This window comes from Castor canadensis, chromosome 7, assembly GCF_047511655.1.
Source record: "Castor canadensis chromosome 7, mCasCan1.hap1v2, whole genome shotgun sequence".
NCBI classification, from domain to species: domain Eukaryota; kingdom Metazoa; phylum Chordata; class Mammalia; order Rodentia; family Castoridae; genus Castor; species Castor canadensis.
The window spans coordinates 122,186,996-122,202,861 of record NC_133392.1 but is presented as its reverse complement, the minus strand read 5'-3'; the positions used below and the strand labels follow the sequence as shown (position 1 = coordinate 122,202,861).

At 36.5% G+C, this 15,866-nt stretch overlaps 1 protein-coding gene across 5 annotated transcripts in view; it reads right to left on the bottom strand.

The window, feature by feature from the left end:
* The window catches only part of Nrdc (nardilysin convertase), an 85,354-nt gene that overhangs the window by 2,678 nt on the left and 66,810 nt on the right, over positions 1–15,866 (bottom strand). For all 5 annotated transcript variants that reach the window (XM_074080142.1, XM_074080143.1, XM_074080144.1 and 2 more), the window contains 10 exons: positions 14,531–14,654; positions 13,789–13,875; positions 11,919–12,038; positions 10,303–10,354; positions 8,593–8,743; positions 6,014–6,141; positions 4,357–4,519; positions 2,672–2,703; positions 2,293–2,431; positions 256–303 (listed from right to left, as the gene is read on the bottom strand). In XM_074080142.1, the coding sequence (XP_073936243.1) occupies positions 256–303; positions 2,293–2,431; positions 2,672–2,703; positions 4,357–4,519; positions 6,014–6,141; positions 8,593–8,743; positions 10,303–10,354; positions 11,919–12,038; positions 13,789–13,875; positions 14,531–14,654 (1,044 nt within the window). The remainder of the gene's footprint in view (positions 1–255; positions 304–2,292; positions 2,432–2,671; positions 2,704–4,356; positions 4,520–6,013; positions 6,142–8,592; positions 8,744–10,302; positions 10,355–11,918; positions 12,039–13,788; positions 13,876–14,530; positions 14,655–15,866) is intronic.

The window sequence follows — 15,866 nt, the reverse complement described above, 5'->3', positions numbered from 1 at the left end:
ACCCATCAATATGGCCATCAACTCCCAGAAAAATATTTCTTGTCCCCAAAGTACCCTACATACCTTCAAAGTCTGGCCTCCCTTAGGACGTTTTAAATGACCCAGGCTTTTGTCTATTGGTGAGAATATTCAATACCATCTCACCTTCCAATCAAAAATCTCTGACCACCCCAAGACTCCAGCCCCCAGGCAGAAAGGCTGGGCCTCAGTGGGGCAGGAGCTCCTGAACTACTCAACTCTCCTTCATGCACTTACCACAAGCAGCTCCATAAGAGTGTATTCTCTTAGACTTCTGGTACCCGACTGAAAGGAGAAAGTGATCAGACCAAGTGAATAACCAATGGCTATAGGGCTTTTTAATTACCTAGCTATTCTTGGCAACTACTTATTTAGATACTGTCCCCTCTCCTCTTCACCAAAAAAGAGTTACTCATACTTCAATAATCTTGTTTACATATCTGCCTTCCCACTAGCCTGAAGGTCTGTGAGAACAGGAATCATGTTAGGTCACTTGTTCTCCTAGTACTAGGACAGAACTGCATGTAGTCATAGAGGTGAGTCCAATAATACCTAGCCTGCTAGCTCCTGCCTGAAGAACCCAGAGAACCTACAAGACACATTCTAAAATCAAATATTTATAGATCAAGGGAGGACAGCAGGAAATATTTGGGGATCATGAAGGATATGTGGGGGGTTATTCCTCAAATGAAGAAAAAAAATAAATAGCTTCTACAAGTACACACAGGGATGCAAACCAGTTGATATAAAAAATACCCAAGAAGCAGAAACCACACTGGGGCACCTCATCCTAGCTGTGTGAATAGCAAAATAAGAATGAAAGAAGGTGGGAGGCCAATACACAAGAATGTTCTTGTTAGTGCATCACGGAGTCAGGCTGCAGGATCCTCTGACTCATTTCTCAACCCACTTCACCAGAGGAAGAGGATAGAGCCTCTGTGCCCTATAAACCGTGATTAGTCAGTGCTGAGACTTGTACATCCCTCTATAAGAGTGACCAGTCAAAATTTCCTATCAATTTCCATTCAAAATGCTGTTAGAAGGGAAATGGTTTCCTAAAGGAAGCAGTTTGTATGAGAAGTTAATGTTAAGAGGTGACTGAAGGACAGCATCTCCAGACAGTCTCATGATGATGAAATCTTGCTTGGAACTTGGGAGAAATACTTGTCTCTGGGTTTTGAGCAGTTAGAGGTACAGGACTGACCAGAGCCAGGATGTACCATTTATGGAGCTTGGGACCTAATAGAACCTAGGAAGATGACAGGTCAGAAAACTACAGCCAGTAAGACAGACTCTACAGAGAAACAGAGCCTCTAGGTAGAGACCAAAATGAACCAATGTAGCTCCAGAACCACTGTGGCTCTTGAATCAAAGGACTCATTGGGAAGACTGGGGTAAGACTAACCTTCCCTAAAGAGACATGACTATGCCATCAGGGAGGTGAATTTACTTCTGCAATCAGACCAGGACAATGTCAGGGTAAGACTCGCACAGGGCCAGAAACACAAGGACAAAATAGTTAACAAGGCCAAACCACCCAAATCCCAAACCAGGGGTCTTCATAAGGCCTAATAGGGAAGTGATTTACTCATACATACTTCTGAACTCATGCAGCAATGGGAAGTCAGGGGATCAGGATGGACAAGCATAGGTTTAGAGAAGGTTCTCAGAGACTAGAAGTGAATGGGACTAACCATAGGCTAAAGCAGGCTATGAGCCAATACAGACTACTGTAAAGCACTTCCTTATCCACCTCTCCCCTCCAGAGTAACACAGAATCTGAAAGGATTAAATTTGAGGTAATCTGAATCTTGGATTTATCGTCCATAAAATAGAGATAATAAGTTTTCTCAGGTGCTTTAAAACCTTTATGGCTCTGGTAGTCAATGCTTGCTGTATACTGATTACTTTGCTAGGTTATACTTCTCTCTTTTAAAACTGTACTTTTAACAAATATCTTCTTGCTGTTTGGGATTTTGTCAGGGGAATACATAGGGATTTCCATCATACTCATTATAGTACCTACTCATATACATGACTGGTTAGTTCATGAATAAACTGTAATTGAAAAAAGATCCATTTTACTGACAAGCAATTTTTAAATGCAAATGCTTCAAGAGGACAAATGGCCCCAAACTTAAAACTACAGAGGTAACAACAAAAGGGCCTTGAAAGTCACAAGGTCAACTCATTTCTAGGTATTTTGGACACTTTCACCAGGCTATAGTGTCCTAAAGTTTGCCATGAAGATGGCGAACAATGGGGCTAACTGACCTGGTAGTACACAGTGACTTCAGAGTTGGCATCACCTTTGTTCAGAGCTTTCACTTTACACAAATGGTGGCCACTGGGCAACTCTACCACCTGGAATTGCACAGGCATTTCCTGCTCCAGGGGCATGAAGTTCAGTTTGCTGCAAAAGAATCAGCATGTCATTGAGGCAATACTTTATTCTCTTTATCCCCACCCAAGAAGAGGCATCCAGGCTTTCCACAGTCCATTCTGAATTACTTTGTTTACATCAGCCTCGACAAAATCAACCACAAGGAAATCAACCTTACTAACTTATATGTGCATTTAATAACAACTAACTGGTTTGTGGCTTAATGCCTCTTTATAACCCCTCAAAGAGAAAACACAAACCAATACTTACTCGACAACATACTTCAGGAAATCCATAGATTCCTAAGAGATAAAAAAAAAAAGAAGAAAACAACTACATTAGTCCCTCCTGACATTAATTTCACCTGGAACCAAGTAAGACTGATTTTCTAATTTCTTGGGGCACTCTGGCAGATACAGTCTGTTATCTAAATGCTGGACAAGTCATTCATTGCTCAGGCTCATCATTCACTGATTCAATACCTATTTTATGTTTAACAAATATTATGTGACTCAAACTGCTCCTTGGCACTGTTTATACTGAAACACTCTCCCCACCCCCAAATCAAACTTACTTGTGCAGTGTCAGCTTATCCAACTAAGCCATGGCATCTATGACAACTCTGACTATACTTTATAAATGTGGGCCCACTGACACAGACCCTGGATGGAGTAAGCAATAAAATAGCACATAAACTAAGTGAATACATTCTCTTCCTCTCTCAAGACTTCTGTTTTCTTATCTATAAATTGAGGATAAGTACAGGGATAAGATCATCGCTGGAATGATTTCTCTTGAGGGCAATTTACAGTACTGAATCATCAGCACTAAGTCAGTCATAGCCCTGCCTGGTATTCCCACTGTGCTCAGAGACACAGGCAGCTATTCTATTCTTCTAGCTATGAGTTTGAGGCTTTGAAAGTTCTTTTTGTGGGTAGGACAAAAATCAAGGGAAGGATAACAGCCATAGTTCCAAGAATAACCATTTACATATTCCATCAAAGGGTCAGTCCTGAGAAATTGGGAAGCCGTGGAGGAAGACGGTCAAATGTAGAATAACTTAGTCCCAAATAAGCACTCTTACCTGGAAGAGCCTTCAGTCAGTTAGTTACAAGGTTCCCAAGATACATCCAACTCAGCATATATCAGAACAACCTCATATACTCTCAGTCCTGCCACTGTTCCTGTTCCTCTACTAAACCACTAGCTCTAGTAAGAAATGGGAGCAGCATCACAGACTCCCCTTTTCCCTCACCTGCACATAAAATTAGCGAGTTCCTAAGTATTTTTTCATTTATTTGGCTCTCTTAGGCTTCATTTTCATATAACAAAGTTTATAATCATAACCATTTTTAAAGTGCACATTCAGTAATGTGCACTTTATTGCACTGTATTGAAATAATTTTCCAGAATTTTTTCATCTTGTAAAACCAATATTCTATAACCATTAACAAATCCTTTCTTCCTCCCATTCCCTACCCCCCACCAATCCCCAACAGCCCTTGGAAACTACCATTCTACTTTGTTTCTGTGAATCTGACTATTTTAGATATCTCATATAAGTGGAATCATTTCATTTCCCCTTAGCTTGACAAAGCTTGACATACAGGTTCTGGCTATATGTATGTATTATGTATACAACCCTTACCATCCTTCCTCCCACTAATCTCTAAAGTATTTATGGTTTCCATATACAATCTTCACCATACTTAACCAAAAGCACAAATATGCCAACCCTATTTCACTCAAAGTCATAAACAGTCTTCTTCCTAAAAAGAAAGTTGCCCAGGATCAGAGTCAGGAGCCCTCCTAATCCGTATATAATTCCTAATCAGTATATGATAATGCTGGCCTGCAAAAACCAAAGCTTCCCCTTTAGGGAGGAACTAATGTAATTCCAGAGTCCACAACCGAATTCAGGCCCAGCACACACTCCCAGAGCACCTCACACTCACCGTGCTTGTGACATTCCCTTGCACTAGGCCCTCAACAAAGAGTTGGGATTTGAACTCTTTGACAAAACTCAGCAGAGACTCAAGGGAAAGGCCATCCATCAAAGCCCGGTACTTGTCAATCATAGACCAACGGGCATATTCCAGGATTAAAAGCCGCACATCTCTATATAAAGGGCAGGTGGAAAATAAAATTAAAAACAACAAAATTTTGTCACAAGAAACACTTGGTTAAGTTTCTGTAAATTATGTGTTTCTAAAGAGAGATAATTCCTATCACAACTTAAGATGGAGAAACAATGTCATCATAACTATCAAAAGGCATTTCAAATTGTATGCACTAACTTTTAAACAGATTTATACTTACCAGTACAACAATGCACTCACCTGCTTTGGTAAAATAATGTAAGTTGCCAGATAAGTCAAATTTATCCAGTCATATACCAATTTAAAATTATTATTATTTTGGTTTGAAACCTCAGTAACATCTTATTAATTACTGAAGACCACTTACTATGGATAAGACCACTTACTATGGATAGCTGTTATTGCAGTGACAGCAATGGCTGTCTAGGTAATGGCTCTAGTCCGGAATCATACTAAACTGATCTGGATCCAATCAGACACATCCCCAAACTGCACCCCACCCCTCACCAGTAAGCTATTCGATCTTGGCAAGTTCTTAATATCTGTAACTCAATTTCTTCATAGTTTATAAAACAAGGACAATAAATAACGCCTACCATTCATAGGGTTTTGGTGAGAATTAAATATATATTAAACTATTTGAACAAATCTGCCACATAAATCTTCAATAAACAGGAGATGTATTATTATTCTGCCACACTTCAATAAATTTAAAAAATTACTGAATTTTAAAGAAGCAGTCTGTTAATAAAGTAGTTTTTGTTTTTGCAGTATTGGACTTGAACTAAGGGCTTCATACTTACAAGGCAGGTACTCTACTACTTGAGTCACACCTCCAGCCCTAATAAGGTAGTACTTATTTCCTTTATAAATAAAGGAGTATTCAGGAGTTATTTGATACTCAGGGCTAATCAAAAGTTAATAAATACAATGTTTCTTTCCAACAAAATACAACTTCTTGTGAGCAGATTATCAGTTATTACATGAGATCACACTTAACCCCTTATACCTTACTTTCTAATTCTATTAGTTTATGGGCTCATTATAACCCTGTGAAAAGCAAAGCCTGTGTATAGGTTATATTGTTTGTTCACCATTTACAGATCCCCAGCAAGGAGGTCAAAAGGGACTTGAAAGCCATGAGGACAAAGGGCTTTGTCTGCTCAAAGGGGACTTTTCTATCCTTCCCACAAAGACTCCACCTGCTAATAGAGGGTACCTCAATGGGTTCTTTTCTCTGATTCATGCAAAGGAATCTATATTTAAGCTGTTATTAGCCTGTACTAAAGTAAGAACAGGCTTTGAAAGAAGGCCAAAGTGGGGGTTGCCTATTAGCAGAATGCTTAAGTATTAGAATATACACTATTCATCTGCCTTCTTCCTCTCTTCTGGAACCTTGGTTGAATTCTGGATAGTTAAAAGTTGCCAGGGAAGTGACATGTTATGCAATTTAATTCAGCTGCTCACCACACTACCCCCCAAGAAGACAAACACATTTAGGCCCTCAACCTACTTAGCCAGAGTCTCAGGCTTGATGAGGATGTTAAAGTAGGTCTTCTTTAACTGCTCGGTTATCATTGTAAAGACAGCTGGTGTGGAATTGAACTCGGCCAAGTAGTCAATAATGAGCTGAAATAGTAGCTAAAAGGAAAACAAAGAAGCACTTTAAGTGACAAAGCATGGAAATGCACTGTTAGAAAGGGAAAATCTTTCTCTTTGGTTTTTACCAGAGGCTCAGAATTGTACTAGGCATTGAAGGGGACATTAAAGAAGTACTAATGACTCAAAGAATCTTCAGGGGCCAAAATCCTCAACATGTGTCAAAGCTGGAGTGATGATTCTTGATATTTTTTTAAATCATTTTACTGGGTATTCACAAACATTCTTTACTTACAAATGTCCTTAAAAATAACTTTATCCAGCATCTCCACCACTCCAAAATGTGACTTTAGTCAGTTGGACATTATATTTATGTATATATTTTGAAAGCAAAGACAATTTTATATCAAGCTGTCTTATCCAGAAACAGTTTTCTTCTGATAGGTCCTATATTTTTCCTATTTATTCCTAGGCATTTTATTATTATTTATTATTTATATTATTTATTATTTTTCTCAATAATGTAAGTGGAGTATTTACTTCCATCCATTTCTGAGATTAATGCTAATATAGGAAAAAAAAACAATTGGTTTTCAAACACTGATCTCATGGCCCATCATATCATACCAAATTCGTTTTTAATTGTAGTAGCATGTTAAGTTTTCTACAAATATAATCATATCATCTGCAAAGGAAAATAGTTTCCTTTTCCAAAAGCAGTTTTTATTTCATTTTTTCATTTCATTGTAGTAGCTAGAACCTCTAAGACAATGCTGGATAATAGAAGATCATGGGTTATTCTTGAGTTGTTCCTGATTTTTAAATGTCCAAAAGACTTTGTTTTTACTGTGTTTAATAATTTTCCTCCATTCCTGTTTATTAGAAAGGTCATCTATTAAATTTTTGGTATTTATCACTACTTACATAGTGTCTTTTTGGGGTTTTTTTTTGTGGTACTGGGGTTTGAACTCAGGGCCTACAACCTTGAGCCACTCCACTAGTCCTTTTGTATGACAGGTTTTTCGAGATAGGGGTCTCATGAACTATTTGCCCGGGGCTGGCTTCAAACCAAAAAATCCTGCTCTCTTGCCTCCTATGTAGCTAGGATTATAGGCATGGACCACTGGCGCCCAGTTCTTCTTTGATTAATGTTACAAATTATGTTCATCGACTTCCTAATACTGTATTAGCCCTTGCATTCCTGGTACTCGGTGTTAAGGTGCATTATTCTTTTTGCTATATTAATGAATTTAAACTTCAAAATTTTTAGGAAGTTTGCATCTATAGTCTATAGGTAAAACTCAATCTCTTGTTTTCTACACATAAATATGTATGTTCTGTACATCATTTTTAGTATTAAGAGTAAGTAAGCTTCAAAAATGAGGAGTATCAAATGCTTTTCTATGGTTTGAATTTTTATAAAGCTTTCCAGATTATTCCAAAACATGCTTCCCAAATGACAAACGCTGTATTAGGCTTTAATCTGTTTGGATCTTAAGCTACATATTTAGGCCTTGAAGGGAGACAAACAAAACATACCATGGTACCTCCTCCTAAAACAAATCTTTGTTCCCAGGGAGACAGAGGCACAGAGTATAAAGGGGAGTTACACTCTTCTCCAGGATTTCTCCCAAGATGGAGGGTGACACCTCTAGGTTCTTTCCTCTAGAATTTTTCTTGTATGAACCCTAATATATATTTTACCTAAGAAACCAAGATGTACAATTTGTTGTTGGGTACATTAATACATTATTTTACCTGGTATTTAATGATCTCCACTCTCTTAGCTAGCATCTCATGTATCTTTTCTTCATTTGCTTATCATTTTTGACAAAGTGACACTGGAACACATTCCTTATCAAAAGATTACTGACATGATATAAGACCCTGTTTCGAAAAGGCTCATAAACTTAAGAGGAGAAAACAAGACACATACACTTGAAATGATGGGAAAAAGTGCAAGAGGAAGAAAAGGCACAAATATTTGAGTTCTACTCTATAACAGGCAATGTGCTAGGTCCTTGTAATTTGTTATTGTTATTGCTGAGGGGTAAGACGTTTAGTTCAAACTAGATCTAAATACTAGTGTTGGCTACAGAGAAACTGACAGCAAAGAGAAGTGAGATCAAACTTAAATCACAGGCTTTATTATATACATTGCTCACAATTAATAAAATATCCAGGGGGGTGGAGAGGGAAGGTGGCCCAAATAATGTATACACATGTGAGTAAATGTAAAAATGATAAAATTAAAATTAAAAAAAGATGAGAAAGGAAAAAAAAATCTATAAATCTTGTTATATAGTCAAAGTTAGAATAGCTGCATGAGCCAGGAAAACTCATGATACTCTACATCAGTACTCTACATTAATAAACACTTCTTCCATGTACAGCACCCCAGGCACAAGCCTCTACGCTTGGTGTTATAGGGCAAGAAATGTAAATATGGTATTTTAAGGGTCCCTATGAGGAAAACAGAGTATATGTACTTACAGGTAGTTTGTGGTTGAATCCTTTCACTCGAATAACTAAACCATGCTCTCCAGCTACAAGTTTATACTCAAGCTGTGCCACATCAGCTTCATAAGCTGGTTCCGCAAGGTTATGGGTAAGGATATTGACAAAGATATCAAAGAGGACCACACTGAGAAGTACAAAACACAAACCACATCATCAGTTGGCAAGAAAGTCACGAATAAATAGATTTGCTTCAATTTAGGTAAGAAATTTCACTTTTAGTAAGGTGTTAACTCTCTACTCCAAAATGTACAACTGTATACTAATTTGGTTCAAAGGTAAATATAGCTTACTCAGGACTCAGTTTCACAAGTGTATTACAGAAGTCCTACCTTTAGCACTGCCTCCCAATCTTTTGCATGTCATGTACACATAGAAAATAATAGTATGTATAGTGCACCAGAGACAATTGATCTCAAGATTTTGTACCCTCCAGGCTTAAGCTGTCTGACAAATTTAAAAATATGAGGGAAGGGAGGTTGGTAATGCATTTTTTAGAGTGGATATTAATAAATTTTAGTACTATTGTCACTTTAAGATTATATTTTACAGTTAAGTGGCAATGAAAAAGAACTGCAGTAACATTTCCTTATCACTTTCTATGATTCTAGCAAATTTTAGTCTTTTTGATCTCCCACAGTACAGCTATCTATATAAATATATGAGCAATTTGCTAAGAACAAAGTATAATTAAATTCCTTACCAGTCTTTATGCACAGGATCAACAGACTGGTCAGTCCTCAATGTAGAGTAGGGTTAGCTCCTGGTTAATTTCACCAGTCCTCACCATAGACCTTCACCTGGTCTATGGTGAAGACCGAATTTTAAGGCACTTTCCCAATGACTAGCATACACTATCAGACGGTTTTACATAAGGGTGCTACAATTCCACTTTTTTAGGAAAAGTTACATTTCATTTAGATTGAAATAAACTATACAAAATTGATTTTCCTAACTAAAAATAACAGCAATCTTTTCTACACTGTTTCTAAATAAACCACAAAACATTTATTTTCGTTGTTTTTTTTCTAGTAAGTCAAGACAAGGCAGTAGATACAATCATGGAAAAAAGACAGAAGAAAACAGACAAGCCAAATGCCTATATAGATGGCATAAATTCTGTCTTAACCATGAAGCAAAAGTATCCACCATTTACCTGCTGAAAAATTTATGAAAATGTAGGCTCAATAAAAGGAATGGAAACTGCAACAACCAGATGTGGAGGGACAATGCCAGGCTCTTCCGCTCAAACTTTAACTATAATTTGTTCCTTTACATTCATTTGATAAAGACAAAGTCTACACTGAAATCTTTGTTTGGTGAGCTCACAATTCTCTCTCTGGTAATTCCCTTAACTGTCCATTACAGATTTTATCTTTTTTTTTTTTTTTTCCATTGCTGGGATAGAACCCAGAGCCTTGTGCATGCTAGCCAAGTACTCTTCACTGAGTTACATCCCAGCTCTTGGATTTTTTTTTTTTTTAAGACGGTAACCTAAACCTATGTACCCCACATTGTTTAGTATCAACACAAATAATTGTTCAGAGTACAGAATAAATACACAGATTGGCAATACAGCTCAAGTACTGATAGAGGAAATGATGGAATGATTCAGACTGAAACAAAAAACAGCTTTCCAATAATTTTAAATATGTATGTTCTCCAAAAAACAGGACAATTACTTACTTTGCTGCAGACTTCTGTATCAAAGGTGAGATCAGATGGAAACGTATATAGGCTGAAACAAAAAAAAGACTAGGTAAAATATAAAAATACATTAAATATTTTAGACATCCATTTTCACCTCATGTGTTTTTTAAACTCTACAAAAACTATCAGTTCTTAAATTCTAATGATATTATTTTGAGCGGTACTATGGTTTGAACTCAGGGCCTCATGGTTACTAGGCAGGTACTCTACCACTTGAGTCACTCCACCAGTGCTTTTTTATGTTGGGTTTTTTCAAGAGAGGGTCTCTTGAACTGCTTTCCCGGGCTGGCTTCAAACTGTATCCTCCTGATCTCTGCTTCTCAAGAAGCTGGGATTACAGAAGTGAGCCAGCAGCACCCGGCTACATTTTTATTCTTAAGAGTAATATTTACCATTCCAAATAAAGTGTGCCTAAAGGGGAAAATATTTACAGAGGTATACATGTCAAGAACATTAAAGGAACAATCTCCATGTTCACAGAAAACACTATGTAGTAAAGCCTTTTACTTTCTTACTCTGTGTGTATGTGTGTGTGTGTATGTTGTGCTGGGATTTGAACTCAGGGCCTTAGCATGCCCCAGCCCTTTTCTTCATTTTTGAGTCAGGGTCTCACTGCTACCTTTGCCCAGGGTTGTCTTGAACTCTCAGTCCTCCTGCTTTCACCTCTCGAGTAGCTGGGATTACAGGCATATGCCACCACACACAGCCAGCAGATCCCTTTTCTAAGGAGGCTATATGTAACATTTTTGGAAATTCTTATAAACCATTCAAGAAAAATTAAAATATTAGGTGTAGTGATGCACACCTTAACCCTGGGAGGCCAAGACAAGAGGACACAAATTCAAAGCCAGACTGGGCTAAATAATGACTGTCTCCAAAAAAAAATTGTGGCAGGTTAGGGACATAGCACATGGTTCATACTCATGAGGTCCAGGGAGGGAAGGAGAAAGGAGGAAAGGAGACAAGAGGGAAATAAAAATTGTGGAAATATCTTCTCAACAAACTCAAGAATCCTCCACAGAGCCACAACTTGTAGCTATGTGTGAGGTATGGGACATGGGCAAAATGGCATCCAACAGCACTCCAACTTTTTTCAGTAAGTTTCAATGCTATGCATAAGAATACACAATAGAAGAGCAATACAGTTCTTAAAGACAAGAACTTTTAAGGTCTGTTTGGCTCTACACTATGCTTCCTTTGTGCTGGAAAGCAAAAATGGCAGAGGGAGGTAGATGGAGAAAGATTTTACATTTGTAATGCTTGATTATGCTATCTATTTCTTCATATATTTTTATTCCATCTCTTTTTAAAAATAATGTTCAAATAATGCATCCTACTAGTTAAGGTGACCAGATTCTTGGTTCTGCTTTCATTCATCTGAAAGAAAATATCTAAAACCACTTTCTAAACTAGAATTTTTATATCTTAGAAACTAGAGTATCTTCATGGACTACAGTGACAGCACTGGACTACAATGTGAATTTGATACATAAGTCTTCAAAGGAAAAATGAAGAGGAAAAGGAGGTAAACAAGTGACACAGGAAGATTTGTTTTAATCATTCCACTCCTTTTAGGGAGGATAGCACATTACCTTTAGGGATTTTGAACTTGTTGTCTTTCTTATACCACAGGCAACCTTGTGGAGTATTCACAATTTTAACAGGGTATTCTGTTTCTGGGCAATCAAAAGCCTTCAATGTAAAGTCAGTGGCTAACAAAAGAAAAAAGTAATAATTTGTTTAGTTATTTTAACAGAATTCCCTGCAATCAGTTCCTAGTTTCAGAAGTCTTAAGTAAGTTTTCTGTGTGGCTAAAATAAGCCAGAAAATTCAAATACTGGAGTACAACATATACTTGGCCTTAAACTAAATGAACTCTGAAGATCTGTAATTTCCCAAGAGTTGATTCTGATCTCTACACATTCTCCTTTATTCTCTTTCTCAAACAATTTTAACTTTGAGATGGATTTTTATACAATTCAATTTATGAATGAATTTCTTGAATGAGAATTTCTTTTATGAACCCTATGGACATTTGAAGGGTTAATACATAGTTCTACTCAAACAAAGCCAAACTTGTTATTTCAGCAATGAAAACAAATTGTTTTATCAACATGTAGCTGAGAAATAGCTAATTTAAAGAAAACTGCAAATTAAAGTAGTAGTTGCTATACTTATTAAAAACATCTAAGTTGGGAGAACATTTAAAGTTGAATATGTAAAACTGAACAATCCAAAATGCAGAAGACTTTCTTTAATTAAAAAAAAAGCTTTTTTCTTCTAATTGAGATGAGAATCACGATTTAAAATTAACCGCTAAAAAGTGACTAATTCAGGGGCATCAATACACTCACAATGTGGTACAACAATCACTTTTATCTATTTTCAAATCATTTTTATCACCACAAAAGGAAACTACATACCTACTAAGGGAGCTGCTCCCCATTACCCATCTACTCCCCTCAATCCCTGAGGAACCATCAACCTGTGTTCTGTCTGTATAGATTTACTTATTTTGGATATTTCATATAAATGGACTCATATCATGGCATGGTATTTTAAAGGTTCATCCACTTTAAAATATTTTATGACTGAATAATATTCAAAGTATGTATATACCACAATTTTCTCTATTTATCTTTTGGCTATGCACAGTGCTGCTATGAACATGTAAGCCCATGTACTTGAGTGCCTTTTTCCAATTGTTTTAGATATGTATGTATGAGTGGAATTAAAGAGAAACACTGTGTTCTCAGTAAATTACAGTTACAAACAACTGTAAAACCTTTGACCTAGCTTTCAATTTTTTGGGGGGGCAGGGTGAAGGGTAGATGGTGCTGGAGTTTGAACTCAGGGCCTTGCAGTTGCTAGACAGGCATTCTAACTCTTGAGCCACTCCTCCAGCCCTTAAATTTGTTTACTGTTAACAGAAATATATTTGCTAAAAGCAAACTAGTAAACAGATATACACATACTTATCTAGAACAAGTTTTTGAAAAACACCTTTTCTATATGCAATGGAACATTTGTTGTTTTTCATTCTAACTGATTTTTTAATGCCTTCACAGCTCACAACACATTACATTGACTTCACAACTTTCTAATGGGTGACAACTCGCAGTCTGAAAAACCATTATCTCAAAAGATAATGACAACTTCTTCCTATGAAAGAATTGACTATGATGTACAAGAAAAATCAAAAACTTCAAAGTACTAAGATCTATGTTTAAGTCTTGGTTTTTCCATTCACCAACTAAATACTCTTGGACAAGTCACTTTGCTTTTTAGAATTTGTGTTTTCTTTTGGAAAAGTAAGAAAATAGTAATGGCTACCCCAGAATACTGCTGGGATTCTAAAATATGAATACATATGGTAGGTAATTTGTAAAACACAATGTACTATACAGGCTCATTTTATTAGTACATGGATAGATGATGTATAATGATTTCTATTTTACTGACCTATATACTTGTTTTCAGCTGGAAGATGAAGATCTGGATTTAATTTGAAATTACTCTTCCATGATTCAGCCCAAATGTTTTCAACATCTATAAAGAAGAAAAACAAATTGACACAACAAGCAATGCAATGTTCAGAATTCTCTAAACGACAAACCATCCACTGGCTTTCACAAATTCTCCTTTTCAGGTAAACAGTTTCTGATGTATCCAGGCAATCTGGAATCTCACTATACAAAGTGTGGTTCAACAGCACCAGTGTCACCTGGGATACTGTGAGAAAGGCAGGATCTTGAGCTGGGAGTGTAGCTTAGCAAGCACAAGGCCCTGAATTCATGCCCCAGTATCACCAAAAAAAAAAAAAAAAAGCTGAATCTCAAGCCCCACATAGACCCACTGAATCAAAATCTGTTTTGCTTTTGTTTTTTGATATTTTTCATAGGGTCTTGCTGTATAGCCCAGGATGGTCTTGAACTCTTAATCCTTCTGCCTCTGCTTCCTAAGTACTGGGGTTATAGGCATGTGCCTATAACTAAATACCAAAACAACAGAATTTTTTCACTAACTAATAGTATAAACATAGGAGAAAAACAATGTCTTGCAATAAGTAATTTTCAACTGAAAATGAACTTTTAAAAAATTACACTTTTCTTCCTATAAGAACCATCAGATAAGTTATTAAAAATAGAATTCCCAGGTTGAGTCAGATATACTTAAATAAAGAACAACTGCTAAAACATTTTACCTTCTATGCTATACTGAGTCCCAAACCACTTCTCCTTGAGGTCACATTTTCCCTCATTAGCACCAGACAGTAGAACAAGATTTGCTTTTTGAGGAACTAGCTGATTAAGGGCTTCAGCAATGACCTAATAAAGAGGGAGTGGGGGGAATAAAGGAAGGGAGACACACACACAGTAACAATTTTAACCTAATACATTTCCATTAAAAAGATAAAGCCACACTGTTAGATACCTTGCAGATCCTAGCATCTTGATACTCAATAAACTATCTACAGTCTATAAATCCCTAATTCACAAAGCCCCATTAGTTTATTAGTGTTTCAAAACTTTTTTAGTTTTATTGAGGTATGTAATTGACAAATATTAAATATGCTTCTTGATAAGGCTTTAAAAAGCAGTGCTTATCTCAAATCCCATTTACTAACAGCACTAGCCATAAAAATATCATTTACTAAGCTTTTACTATGTGCTAAGGAGCAGTTAGCATATGCTATTTCATTCAATCCTAAAAACAGTTGCAAAGTATATCTATTTTACAGAAAGCAATACTTGGTTTTAGAGGTAAAAGACTAAGTAATGCTCAGGTTAAAGGGTATATAATTAACATAGAACACACAGCTAAAAGTGGTAAAAATAGAGTTCCAACCAAATTTATAATGATTCCAAAGAATATGCTCTTAAAAGATTATGTTTTATACCATCTCAGACCCAAGAAATCAGTAAGATGATGCTAATATAGACATCCTTCAATAATCCTTCAGGATTATTATTATTATTATTAAGGACTAAACAGGATTATGCAGGTTGGTTTGGAATTCTACCATTTAAACACCATTTCTTTGAGGGAAAAAAAAAAATCAAAATGGTGGTTTAGAAAAAAACACATAGGTCCCTGAACATAACCACTCTAGAGAGATGGCAAGAATGTGTAGTTTTTTACTTCCTCCTTTACCTTTCCCTATCTTCTTTAAAATTAGTAGTTTGGGAATAAATGCCCTTTACCAAAGTTTCTCAATCTGAAGACTAGTAACATCTTATGCCAGAGAATTCTTTCTTGGAGGGTACTATCTTCTATACTGTAAGATGGTTAGCAGCACGTCAGGCTTCTACCCACCAGATCCCAGGAGCAATCCACAGCCTATCTCTTAGCTGTTACAACCAAAATGTCTTCAGATACTAGTATATCCCCTAGAAAGCAAACCATCTCCTGGGGTTGACAAATGCTACTCTATATGAAGCAAGGTGACTTATTCCCCAGTAATGGAAGAATGACCCTGACTATATATTTGTATATGATATTTTCTGTAAGTTATATGCTTCAAATTTAGGGAATCCTAC